General features: G+C 34.0%; 1 protein-coding gene across 1 annotated transcript in view; it reads left to right on the top strand.

The window, feature by feature from the left end:
* The first annotated feature begins 336 nt into the window (after positions 1–336).
* LOC139692179 (streptococcal hemagglutinin) overlaps positions 337–14897 on the top strand; it is a 43855-nt gene continuing 29294 nt past the window's right edge. Inside the window, exons 1-4 of the mRNA XM_071590244.1 lie at positions 337–373; positions 471–566; positions 5173–5230; positions 6678–6881. Coding sequence (XP_071446345.1) covers positions 337–373; positions 471–566; positions 5173–5230; positions 6678–6881 — 395 coding nt within the window. The remainder of the gene's footprint in view (positions 374–470; positions 567–5172; positions 5231–6677; positions 6882–14897) is intronic.

Genomic DNA, 14897 nt, shown 5'->3' with positions numbered 1-14897 from the left:
ATTACTTGTTATTAAAATTAACGGGAACTATGAACTCATCGAGCTAGATACAAATGAGGCTTTTAATTACTTTTATGATATTCTATATCAGGGTATCTTACTCCAATGAACACTTATAAAACTAGTAGTTTTCTTTGGTGGTTTAGGTTTGAATCAAAAAATTTAATCAGTAGGAAGAATTTGCAGCACAAATTACATAAACTGGATTCCAATCTGATTATGTTAAATTTTTACAGTTGAGGTCAGAATGTGCCAAACTGATAAGGACTTGTTACAACAGATACATAACACAACTCAAGTCAGCTATCCAACATAATAAAATACTTGTTTGGAATCATGATAGCAGATGAGGAAGACAGACAGACTACCCAATGTAATATTTGTAACAAAGTATTTCTAATCTTTGTATCTAAACCTTGATAGTACTCCTCTGCACAATTTTCATACTCACACCTCTATTTCTAACTCAGCTATAACAATCTCAGTAGAAGACATCAAAACTAAACTATGCCAACTTGACCTCCGAAAGGGTTGTGGTCCTGATGAACTCCCAGCCCTGCTTCTGAGTGGGTGTCTTGAGCCATTACTTTATCATTTGAATGTACTGTTCAATAAATCCCTCACCCCTGGATTTTTCCTGGTACTTAAATCCACATATTTAGTATGAATACAGAAGTGGGGTAACAGAAATAACATAGCTAACTATCATCAGATTGCCTTGCTCTTAATAATAGGAAAAGTCTTAGAATCATTGGTTGTAGATAAGCTAACTACTATCTTTAATAGTTTCATTATCACTGAGCAGCATGGTTTCACTAAAGGAAGTTCAAACCTCACTAATTTTTTGGTTTCTTAAAAGTATAGAAGATACGGAGAAAAGCTTACAAACAGATGTCAGATTTACTGACTTCAATCAGGCTATTGATAATCTTAGTCATGAGCATCTTATAAGGTAGGATACATTGGGAATGAGTGGTACCTTGCTTGACTGGATGGAAAGTCCTCTGACAAACAGAGAAGTTGTGGTTAAAATTAATGCATCTAGAAGTAAACATTTCTATCAATCATCATGTGCTCCCCAAGGATCCCACCTAAGTCCAATATTATTTAAATGATTTATAAATGATATTAAAATGGCATTAGAACCAATTCCTTTTATTTTGTCTGCCAATTTCTTAAAATTTTTCAACAGTTCAATCAACTGGTGATTACCTAACTCTGCAAAACTGCTTATAGAGGCTTTCATCATAGTCAAGATACCTCTTAATGCTGTTGGTTAGTCTAAATCTTTGTACAGAATTAAAGCTACAATTCAATACTTACTTGGAAATTGATTACCCAGCATCATAGCCCTCATTTTTAAAAGCTCTTATGGGAGTATTTTGCCCTCTAAACATACCTAATAGTTCATCAACCCTCCAGGACTAGCTTTAAATGAAAAGAAATTATAGACTTGATAGTTTCTAATGAAATCAAGGGAAAATAGGGCATGGAATTCAATATAGTTGAAAAAAGTTGAAAGGAAGGGTAAAAGGACATGTATCAAAATTTTCTGTTTGATATAAAGAACTGAAATGGGTGGCTATGTATCAAATAATTCAGAACTATGTCAAAATATTCACACAAAAAATATTATAAAAAACGTTGAAGAAGTTTGGTGAAATTTCAAAGAACAAACCCTGATGGCCAATAAGCCAGATGAAGTTTGATGTAGGCAATTGTTTCAGACACTATGTAAATAACTAGTACGGTATTTAAAACAATGGCCATGTCTAGTATCGAAAATTGCATGCTGGATAAATTATTTACCACCAGCATATATACCAGATGGACATCCTTTCTTGACACATTTTGCTGCCCTTGATACATCTATTTTGATGTGTGTTCCATCTATGATGATGATGGAAATTCTGTTTTTCTTTTTCAGCTTCCAGAATCCTTCTGTCACACCCCAAACACTTTGCTGACAGGCCACCAAAATAGCTTGGGAAGCTGTTTGATGCAGAGCAGAGGTGGTTCTATGATTTCACAGCAGTTGGTCTTACTTAATTTGATTTTGCACACACTTATCTGTAAATATCAAGTTCATAATAATAGCCTTAAATTGTGCCCTGTTTCATATCTAGTAGGGTTTAGTACCCATAAATTTCTGAAAGTCACAAGAAATGGCAGTTCTGACAGCTAGCCTCAGGCAATCACAAGCGAATACCTGTGGCTATCAGATATATACATGTAACATAAAGGAAGAAGCAGTTGATTTTCTGCTAGTAGAGGTTTCGTCCCACCACTATTAACTGTTGGTGTGGATGATAAGGTTGGTCTTATTAAGTTCAACTCACGATGAAATGTTGATAATAGCATCTTATTTAGGAAAAGCGATCCATTTTATTCCATATCTTTTGGGTAAATATAATGTAAAGTAAAAAATATTTCACAACAAAGCTCAATCATCTTAAGAAAAAGCCATTAGTAATGGGTTACTTCTCTTGCCACATATTTCATAATCAACACACATTCAGTTTCTACAAAATACTTTAAACTATGTTCTCTATTAATAAAAAAACAGCTGTCATATCTATTTGTCATACTAGCCTATCCTTGTTTTTCCCCAGTTTCACCTGGAGACTATTCTTCCAATTTTGACTTCATACCATTGTCTTGTAATTTCAATTCTTGAGTTTTTACTTTTTTGTCCCCATCTCCATAGTGGTTAGTATCCTTTTCAGATCTTCTTTTTCCTTTTTAGGTACAGCTATGTCATCCAAAAGTTGAAGCATACTTATCCTTGCTCTGTTTATTGATATGTCATCTTAAATATTTTCTGAGACTTTGGTAATAGTATTCCCACCTTATATGTTAAATATCAAAGGAGCTATAAGAACCCCTGCCTTACTTTTTTTACTTCCAGATGCATCTGCTTTCACCACATTATTCAGTATCACCTGCTCTCTATATGAATCATGGGTCAATCTCTTCCTCTTGTTGTAGTTCATTCCGATTTCTTTTAAGGTATACCATATATATTCCGGGCCACATTGTTAAAATCTTACTTCGAATCAATAATGGTAACATAGGTCAGTTGAACTTTCTGTACCTTATTCCTATGATGAGTCTGAGAGCAAGAATATCTTCTCTTGTTCCTTCACTTTTTCTAAACCTAAATTGGTGCACAGTTGGCCAACTATCCTTCACTATCTTCTCAGTTCTCCAATGGCTTGTTCATGAAATAATCTTTACTTTATGGGCCATTAGACTAATTTTTCTTAGGCTTTCACATATTTTTGCCTTTTGTGGGAGAGGGGCAATTACATTTTTCTTAAAGATCATTGGGATTTATTCTCTAATACACATATCATGTTCAAGATTATATCGCTACACTATAATCTCTTTCTCCTGAATTATCACAATACCATTAAGGGTGATGAAAACTTTGATACTAAATATTGTAGACCGACTTCAACTTACCACTCATTTTATTAAAATTGGTTTTCAACTCAATTGAAATTAGATTGTATAAAGTTTTTCACAAATAGGGTATATAACTGGTTACTTGCTGACTCATTTATCCGATTGATGAAAAAATCATCAATCGGATATCACAATCATCCCAATCTTCATCTGATTAATAAAATAATGATGGGTTCATATATGTACTTATTAGGTCTATATATTGCACTATTTATCTTTATGGCATTTAACATAGTTGTAAAATTTACATTGTACAACCATTTACAACATTTAAATTGTACATTTCATAAAATCAAATATGAAATCATTTAATTGGTTGTGCCATTTGTCAAACTATAGTACATGATTGCTACCATAAAATGCATTTATTTTCCATCATTAAGATTCTCCAGATATTCTTCCTATCTCTTCACTTTGTTTTAATATTTTAACTACTTTAAATACCATCATGATCAAATAATCAGTATTTTGAGAACTAAATGTTATTAAGTCCCGTATAAATGCATGAATGAAAGTAAATAAATTAAGTAATTGAGAAACAGGTGGTTGGTAGTTAGGTAATGCTAATAGGTGAATCATGATTTTGGTAGTGATTGAAACTGAAATGCTTCTATTTCATAGTTACCCTAAATCACTATAGAAGAGATGTTCTAATAAAAAATCATTTACTCTTAGTCTATTTATCATTAGTGTAAGTAATGGATTCCTTTAGGAAAAATGAAAATAGCTATTATAATTTCCAATTTTCCCGCTGGAAATTTTTTAGGAGAGTTTCAAATAGGATTAGGTATGTAAATGTGAGCTTTTCTTAAAATGTAGAATGATCATTCAATCAAACGTTTTCAATGATGCATTTTAATATGGTTCAAATGATGGGATGGAGCCTCTAATGCAGGCGTACAAAGTCCGTCTGGTTTCTAAACAAGGGCCACGATGTTTCTACTGTTATGGATCGCTACCTTCCACCAAGGGCATGGGAGTTGAACTAGGGGCTAAAGTATTACGTTCCTTGGTAATCACGGTTTCGTTGACTGATGAAATATGCTTCAAACTAAATAAAAATCCGAGAACAACTGGGCACCCGTTATCCTATGCCCTTCCCTACCCAGAGGAAATTTATTATGGGCTGTCTGAAATTTTCATTGAAAAAATCTTAACATCACTCTGATGAGACTAAGTGCTGCGATGAAAGAAAATTAGGGTAGGATCATTTTAATGTGTTTGACATTCAAAATGGACATTCGGCCAAAGAATTAAGGTAATATTTCATTAATTTTTTACTCTACGCCGAAAACTGCCTTATAGTGTGACTGGATCTTCGTGGGGCAGTGCGAGATGAAAGTTGTGTCCTTCCTAATTCGATGCTTTTGGAACCAAAGGCGTAGAGCGTGAAATTTAGAAAGCGCGAGTCTGAGCAATTTTTAGGGAAATTGTACTCAGCTAAACTAAAAAAAATTTCGGGCGTCAATATTTTAGAGGGGTATTTATTCGATCAAAGGTTACAATGGTTAAGGTCTGGGAAAATACGTTTAGAAATCATTTAATTAATTTTCATTCATTGGTATTCCAAGTATATTAAATAACTCCAAGTGAAATAATTCAGGAAAATTCACTTCATTCGGAGAAGTGTTTTGACTCAAGAGTAGACATACGTATTGTATGCGCAGTGACAGTTTTCGGCAATGGTTGAGGTGATTTAAGCAGACGACTATTATATTGAAACTACTGGTGTGAGATGTGTAATTCCTTATCATTCATTCCGGTAAAGAAATACTGCGTTTTTGAAAGTATTTTAATTCTTTGCTTTGTGTGTTTATACAGAGAATGTTTAAATCGCACAGTTTTATTCTAATAGATGCACATTAGGCGTCGTTATTGCCGTCATTGTCTCTGAAATGCTATGTTTGTTGAACTTGGCAGTCTGGCTTGCCGCAAGTGCCAAATTGTCATATTAAATATATTTTCTGAGATTTACTAATCATATTTCAGCCGTTTGTTTCCTTAAAAGCGGAATAGTTGATTGTTCGATTGAATTGCATGTTTTTAATATAGTGACTTCGTACGCCAGAAAAACGATTCGTTTCGCTATATTTGCTTTATGTGTGTTTTAATTTAAAGCATACAACATATTCAGCAAGGACGACCGATGAATTTCGTTATATGGCGGTGTGACAGGTAAAGTGGGAGTGGCTTCTGGGAACTGTTGTGGTCATGCCTCATGGCAGGAGAGGCTCTTTCGAAGACAGCCTCGGCCACATCTCTCACAATATCATTTCATAAAAAATGTGATAAAGAGTGGAGGAAACTACGAGATAAACTCGAGGCACAATTTCAGGAAGACATTGGAAGGTGTGTACGTCATTTGAGTGTTTAGGCGCCATAGTTTTAAAGGTATTTTTATATTCCAACCAGTAGTATCTGTTCATCTAACATTTAAATGTTTTAAACTGCTCTAATTCATTATTAAAGCTAATATATGTGCTTGGTGAATATTTAAAATTGACTTCCAATTAGTTAATTCGTGGTGAATTCACTTTCATTAAAAAAAGCATTTTGGAAAAATACCTAACGCAATACTCCTGTTGGCTTTTTCTTGGCTAATTGCGTTATATTAGGAAATCAATATCAAGTGGTTAATAAGGTGTAATCTGACGCACTTAAAAATCAGTAGAATAAACTAAAAATGTAAGCACCGAACATTTATTTGAAAGTATATACCTTTTTGATTAATGCTGTAGTAGTTTGATAAACTGTTTATTTTAATTTGAACACGTAATAACGAAATGCTTTAATTTGTAATGTAGTCTTATAATGATATGCATGGTTGTAATGACACCCTTTGATTTGTATATTTGCAATTCTATCCGCTATGAATTTTGGTTGTTATTATTTGCATATTCTGTAGATTTGTCATTTTTTTACAATGTATTTCAGGGGTTTATTTAATTACCTTGGGGCAAGATGAAAGCAAATTATGGAAAGACAGTTTTCATAGCTGTAAAATGGTTGACTGTGATAGATACTCTTTTATTATTGGTAAGTTTTTCTGAATTAAACTAGAGAAAGTTTTCATTTTTCTTCATTTAGTTCTATTGCATGAGTTTTCAGTTGTTTTTTTCTTATGTCAGCCTTTTGCTTACCATGCTTCTGCTGCTTTTATGGCTGTATTTTTCATCAGGAATTGTTACAAAGTCTCTTTATCTTAACAGACTGTATGCAAAGTCTCTCTATTGGGACTTGGAAGTCATTGTCAATTGCAAGACAATACGGGCGCACCACAGTATCTTGCAAGTTAGAGCACCCAAGTTCTTCTCTCATCTCTCTGCCATCCAAGAACCTTCATCTCCGAGTAGTCGTTATTCTTCTGCTGCTTTAGAGAAGGCTTCTGTGGACTATTTAGAAAGCTTTATAAGGTATGATCTGATCTTGAATTTCATGTTACGTATGATTTTTATCTGTTAACGTTGGAGGAATGGATTTCATGCTTACCCATGGCTAAAAGTTATGAGCTTGTCAGCTGCCTCATTGGCAGTACTCAAACATGTTTTTTAAACTTTCTGTTAAACTTGAAGAATATGAATATATATCTTCCAAAAATCATTATTGCATAAGAATTTTATTAGCTTAGATTTGCCATATGATGCATTTTGTATTGGAGGGCAGACTCTAGGATGGGTATTTAATCAGCTGAGTGAGCTGTGGTGAAATAATTTATTCCTGATATTCTCTTTATTTTATTGATCAAGCTTTATCTTGTGATATATGCTATGTCATGGTGGTGTATTTCTAATTAAGCTTCGGCATATTTTCTTCTTTTCTGCTTCCAAGATATATTGAATGCATTCATTTTTTTGTTTTGGTGCTAGCTCTTGTTTTGTGTTTCTGAATTATAATGAACCACTTGGTGTATGCATGTTGGTTAAATAAAATGTTAACTGTTTAATCCAAATTTGTCAGGTTCAAATTCTGATTTGGGCATGCAAGTTTTGTGGTGTCAAGAACCTGTTTTTCTGAAATTGAGTTTATGGTGAAAGGGACATACCCATTGAAGCATATTAAAATCCAAATTATGTCAGTGTTGTTATATCCAGTTGGTGTGTTCACTTCACTGTAAAAACAAATTTCCTATACATTTCTTGGAGAATTGGAGAAACTGCATGCTTGGCTTGGGTTTCAGCTGTCAACTTAGACCAGGAACATTTATGTTCACTCTCACCAGATATGTACTCAATGTATGAACGTTGTGAAACTGTTCCATTGATGCAAAAATCCACTGGTGGATTCATTGTGGTGGCATAATTTTGGGAGGGGGTTTGGAGGTCTGGGGAGTGCATCAAGTGAAACTTTTTTCTCATGGTGGTCAACTTCTATGTAGGCTTGTGCTGTGCAATGAAACAGCAAGTGTTCAGTACATATTCCATACAAATTTGAATTCAAATTTTCTACTTGATCAGTAAGGTATCATCAAGTGTACAGTATTCCATTGCACTAATCATTTCCAGGGATTTGATTTTATTGGTCAAGTTAGAGCTCAGGAAGATCCATTATTATATGGTTTTGTACTATTTAAGCTAGATTTTGGATGAGCACAAACAGTATTCATACATTTATTAGCCTCTCCTGAATAGACACGACTTGACTGACACCATACACTACAATAAATCCTTCTTCAATTCTGCTTACATTCTACCTCCCTTCACTCCATCTAATATTCTTCTTATTTTTCCACCCTGTATCTTACCTGTCTAACATTCCTCCCTCTACAACAGCCTTAAACATTCGATTGCAAATCAAAAAGCTCTGCATCCACCTTTCCTGCCTATTTTGGATTTCTACCAATAATCCTCAACCATCCATTACCATGCCTTTTACTACTACTTCATTTGTTTTCATTTCTTCCCATTTAATTTTTCCATCCTTCTCCACGACCGCATCTCAAAAACCTTCAATATAAACCTATTATCCTGCTTCAGGAGGATCTGGCACCTGAAAAATCACTATTTCATTTGGTGAAGCTGCGGGTATCCAAAGTTGTCCCCCATAATTGAACCTTAATACTCTGGTCAACCTTGTCATTATAACCACTGGGCTGCTACATCCTTGTTTATATCAGAACATATTTTTTATATTTGCCGCATACTGTGTATTAAGATGTATCATTCAAGGTTTAAAATGCTTAAATGTATTTCAAAATCCAGGGTATTGTGTGTGTCAGTTGTAGGAATTAGCCATTGGTTTTTGGGAAAATTGTGCTTAAGTCCTTTTTTTGAAAAAAACAGTGTTACCTTGACAAAGTTACCAAATAAAACTGTTGTCATTGTATTTCAGAAATTGTCGAGGCTGGTCAGGAGTTAGAGGCCCTTTTATCCCTTAAAACCCTTTAATGAAGATTTATCTATAATAATACCATAGGAGTATTTGTGATGGAGGCAACCCACACAGCAAAAAATTCAGCTGCTCATATGACACATTGTGATTCATTTTAAGATTTTAATGTCTGCTCTTATCATGCATCCCTTAGTCATCCTCTCAATCATTTATGTTCAAATTATATATGCTTAAAAATTAAGTTAGCATAAAAATTTCTAATTTCACCCAGTACTGAATATTTTTGCTTTTGTAATTTAAACCTTGAATAAGTTTCATTCTTTAATGTTTAACTACTTAGAGGGTTCTCTTTACAGAATTATTATGCACTATATTCGAAATGGAATATTTACTCAGAGCCCCAGAATTATCATTTTGTTAGCCGTCTTAGTGAGAGATAAGTAGAAGTTATGTGAAGGAGTTTTTCTAGAACTTAAGAAAAAGATTTCCTATGGTAATGGTTAATTTATATCAGAAGTCGCCTCAGCCCGTCTGGTTCCTCCTCCTCCTATGAAGCTACTGTTTTGGGCTTCAAGTGAACAGTGGAAACCTTTTTTAAGAATGCCCAACTTTACCAATTCAAATAATTCTAGTTGCAAATAAAATGGTGAATGGAACTGCAAAACAATAATGCATGGCAACTCACTATCTAGAAAATTTTAGGAGATGGGTTTTTGAAAATTTTCTGAATGCTTAACATTCTCCTCATACTGCCCACATTTAAGGTAATGATGCTAATCGCTTAAGATGCATTACATACTTAAGTACTTAAGAGTAAATTATATTAATTGGAATTGAATGAAATTGGAATAATGAAATCACTGTCTGTGTTGGAATAGATATGTAAGGTGTGAGTTACTGTGTTTGCCGAATTTGACTTCCCCATTTTCACCTTTTGTAGCATCAGACTCACTGTCATCCTGAGATAGGCTGTAGTAACACTCGAGGATGATGCAACTAGGGGGTATTTCTCTTTTTTATTGAGAACATGACAGGGTGGCATTAACTAGAGGATACTATTCTACACATCTTACCATATTAAATAGATGAATACCTTTGTAATTGAACTTAGTTGGAATCTGGATCAAAGATAATGCAGCAGTGTATTTTCATACAATCCTGAGGTGTCCCTTTAAGAGGTATAAGTGCTGCAGTGGCTTGATATAGAATCTTTTGAATTATGTTACAGAGAAAGCAAAAGAGGTGTGTTGGTTAGGAATTGATTTAAAAAAATTAATTTACATTAGAAGTATCTCATGAAGTTTCAGCTGCTTATATGTGCTGTAAACTTTGTTCTATATAATGTTTTATACCCCTGTTGCAAATGTTCTATTAATGTGTGGAACATTCTTGCATGTTTTGAAATGTTTGCTATCCATTGTTTTCACTCGTTTTTGTGATCCAATGTTTTCGCTCTCTTCTATTTAATGTGCTACCATAATGGAATAAGTTAGCAATTTTTGAGCCATTGTTGACTATGCTTGTATGATAATTGTTGTGCCTCCTTAAATAAGTGCCATATGCAATTTGCCAAAACTAAGGATGGTATTTATTTACAACTTTATGGGCAGGTAGAAGAGGTGACAGGTATTCCATAATGCCTAGATTTGCTCTCGAGTGTGTTTTCGTTACACTTGTAAAAATTCAATTAACAATAGTCGGAATTTTTGTTTGTACGTTTGTATGTTTAGGATGATTATTGGAGAAAATTTAAAAACATTCAGTCCACAAAAAGTATAAGTTCCAACGTGTAAAGCATAATGCTCAACATTTGTGGATTGATGCTACTGTATCAGTTAGGAAGGATACATTTTGTTGTATGGGTTGCCTACCTCTGAAGTTGTTCAATCGTCTGTGGCGTTGGTTGACTGGATTAGTTATTTCATGCTGATAATAGATGGCAATGATTTAGAAGAATGTAAAATGCTCGTGACACAAATTAGATCCATAATAAATAAAGAGTTCCATTTTATCTAGATAGTTTCTTTAAAATTTCATCTGTAGTCTCTATTAATTTAAATTTAAAAAAATAAGTTGGGAAGAGGTAGACATGTTTTTAGTATAAGAAGTCTGATAATAAATCTAGAATGATGATGATGAAGTTATTGACAACACTAGTGCATCAGACAGATTTTTGCAAATCCTAGGAATAATTGCAATATTCATCTTAGGGGTGGTGGTGGTGGACATCAAACTGTGATTTTGAATGCTAATCAAAACTTGTCATTTTGTATTATTCGTAATCGCCGAGTAAAAATGGAAGTTTTTGATTGTAAATAATGAAGTAGTCATAATTTGTTACTGAGCTGAAGTATAACTGTACTGAAATGCCACTAGAGCAGACATTGAAACTGCTAAGCTTATCGTATTTTTTATTTCTTCTGTGATAAGCTTATATTTACTGCTAATGCATCTGGATAATTGGGATTTAAATCTAAAAAGTCTTGAAAAGTCGAGAAAAATAGAGTGCTATAGAATAGGTGAAGTTAGCGGAAAGGAAAACGAATGAGGAAGTGCATGGTGGGGAAGAGGGAGGATTGTTGGGAGAAATCCAAAGGAGGCCAAAAAATGGATCAAGGGGGTTTTGTTTGGTAATGGGATGTTGAACACTGTAATAGAAGGGAGAAGATCAGGTAAGCAAGGAATGGAAGATATGGGATAGGGATGTTGGCTGGTATGAAGGATGGAGGTACATGGAATTGAAGAGACTTACTATAGTGTCCATTGTCAGGTTGTACTTAAGTGAGGAGAGGCAAGTAAGTTAATTGTTGCACAATTGCATAGGCTGCATCCATCCATAATCCAAAACTTACATCGACCAGCTGAATATCAATAGTAATAATATTTTGGGTAAAGAAAGCAGGAATACCACTTTTTTATAGTTAGGATTGAACATGTATTCTTGGTGTAAAAAGTGGAATTTAAATTAAATTCCTGGCTAGAAAAAGATAATCTTCATTAGCCACACTAGGGAAGTTCTTGGATATGCTCATGAGATCAATTTTATTCCAGGAAAACTTAGTCCATCATAATGTCTTATCTTTTAATGATGAGCCTTTGAAATATAAATGGCTTATTTTGGGCTGATTTATCTGTAATGCTTGGAGTTTTCATTCCGTTTTTTCAGTGAATGTTGGATTTTGCCTGCCAAATATTTTACCAGAATGTTATGATATTGATTCAGTAGGCAATTTAGATTATCCCAGTAACATCTAAAATTATATAATCACTGCAGTCTGTGGGATATTTTGAATTTATGTAAATGGTGTCATTTTCATGTTTGGTTATCATATACACCTCTCCCCAAAACTTGAAATTTTCTAAAATCATAGCTCAAGACTGATGAGGTGATCACTTTAAGTAATTATGTTAGCTTAACTTTTTTTTGCAAGTAGATGTATCATATTATTTGGAAAATAAAATCTTGCTAGTGTTCCATTTGGTTGAAAGCTTCCCATTAGCATGATAGCAAAATTCCAACTCCCTGTTATATTGGGGACCTGTCAGAGAAAAGAGCATAAATTGACGAGTAAAACCTGATATAATAGAGAATTAATGCTAGAGGTACTTACCTTGCAATTAGAATGATGAACACCGATTGGAAAAATTTTGTTAATTGCTCAAGGACTTATCTCCGATTTTTCCTTCAATACTTATCTAGTAATATTGCATTCTAATTATGGTGGAGCCTCGCACAACGAGAATAATTCCCCATGTAAGTTTATGAAGATAATGCATTCCATGCCCAAAAAATAAATTATGTAAAAGATTAATTCAAAGAAAATAATGGAAAATGTAATAGAAAAAATATGTAATAGATAAATGTAATGGAAAATAGAAAATGTATGGATTGTTTATTATCGTGAGTCGTCTTCATCTTTCCTTCTATCACAGAATGAACCTAACTGGAATATGCATTTGATTTGTAAAAACAAAAAAGAATCACAATAATCAGTTTATTATTTATGATACATTCCTATTTATTTTTTTTACTAGAAAGCTGTCTGGTAGACATTTGTTTTTGCTGACCCATCAAAATTTTCTGAAAATGCCACCCAGCATTATCATCCAATAAATTTTCAGCGTGTATAACCACTTAATCTATTATAACTTTATTGGGTTGATGCTTCATACGCATGGTATGATGACAATTTCATTTGGCATTTAGCCCACTCTTCTGAATTTTACACTTCTTGAAGGTTTGTAGAGTTTCTGAAAGGTAAGCATGTAGGGGTTTAAATTTTCAAGTATCCTCTTTCATTGGCAAGAGACAACAGTGTGAGACTTTCTTTTCTTTGTCCTGGTGCTGGGCAATATTTTCTCCTCTGCTGTTACATAGATTTGCATGGGCATCATTTTTCAGGTCTGGCCCTTCTGGTCACAATTGAAAACCTGTTATGGCAGTTAACCCTCAGAATCTATGAGTTTAATGAAAATACTGGTGAAGTCCTCTGCTGCCTTTGAGTCAGTGCTCACAGCTTCACCATGTCTATTGATTGTGGGAGTTCTTCATCTAAACTTCTTGAATCACCCACGGCTTCCCTCAAATACTTCTTCTATGGCCATTGATGATCTTGTGTTGTCTTAATGAGGATGGCAAAAATCGTTTTTGCCATCTCACGAATGATATTCTTATTGATTGCTTTTCTTTGCATTTGCTTCTCATTTATCTGTCTGAGAAGCATCCTTTCGACATTATAAAGAATATGTAACTGTTGTGTTGATATTTTTGTCACTCCCTTTGAAGCATCTATCTACTCAATGTTGCCCTTGTTCTTGAGGATAGTTGAAATTGTTGATGCCGACCAATTGTATGTGTGTGCTATGCATAGATCAGCCACGGTCACACCTCGCTCTAGCTTTTCAGTAAATTTAGTTTTCTTTTCTACTGTTATTTTTACTCTCTTATGTGGCTCTTAATTTATTCTTGCAGCTTCTTGTTTGGGAAAATTTTAAAGCTATGCACAAAGTACTGTTAAACTTTGCAAAAAATTTCAGAATAATTTGTCTGGACTTAAGTTGGGAAAAATGTGTAATCACTAGCGACACTAAAATGTTAGCGGAGTGAGAGCTAAACACAAACTGCAGTAGCAGATGTGCAACCATTCTGCAAATTCCCTTATTTTCATCACTCGTTATGCAAAAAGTCGCTTGTGAAGTGAGCCATTTTTGGTCAAAATATTTTTCCTGGTTATGTGAATTACTCGCTGGCTTTGTGAGATGTTTGTTAAGTGAGGTTTCACTCCATACAGCTGTGGTTAAAAAAAGTAACTCCTTGTTTAAACTTTTAATTTTACTAACCACACATTTTAAGTTCTGAAAGTGAGTCTAGTGATTAAGGATAAAAATATTCTTTTGAAAATTTTTGAACTGCAATCGTGCAAGCTTGAGAGATGATATTTGCTTGAAAAGTTAGGGAGTAGTTGGGGAGTCTGAAAACATGTAATCTCCGATCTTCCTGAAATTGCGTGCTGCATAATAATTATTTGTGTCTTTGAGTGCCATGTTAGACAAGCTTGTAGTGCTTGGGTACTTAGGAGAGGGTCCTGGGTTTAACTCTAGTTGAAAGTCCTGGAGTCACTCCACAAAAAGCTAATGTTTGCTAAAAAATAAATGAATCACAAGGAATGAAAAGGGTCTTTGTTATTTATCCATTTTTATTATGAACATATTTTCTGTGTTTTTCAGTTATCCATGTTTTTTGATTTTCTATGCTTGATCATACATCCATTAGCGTAGATAATTGAGAGTTAACTGTATGTCAAAATTGTGAAATAATTTACCAAGACAATTAGGTAGCTTCATGAGGTGTTGAGTGACAAGTATGAAAATCATTTCCCTTAAATAGTTACTCTATTCAATCATGAATATATAGTGAGACAATTTAGACCATATTGTTCCTTTTTTGAATCATACTAATCAGTTGAGTCTGCTAGAGAAATGATGCAGGGAGTTGCTACTAGCTACATTTTCCAGGATCCACGTGGCTTAAATGAAATGACAGAATAACGATTCATATTTCTACTCTTAAGACAAGTTCACACAATTGGATCGTTGCATTT

Source organism: Hetaerina americana, unplaced genomic scaffold (assembly GCF_022747635.1).
Source record: "Hetaerina americana unplaced genomic scaffold, ioHetAmer1.1.p SCAF_4, whole genome shotgun sequence".
In the NCBI taxonomy this organism is placed as follows: Eukaryota; Metazoa; Arthropoda; class Insecta; order Odonata; family Calopterygidae; genus Hetaerina; species Hetaerina americana.
This window is presented reverse-complemented; position numbering and strand designations above follow the sequence as displayed.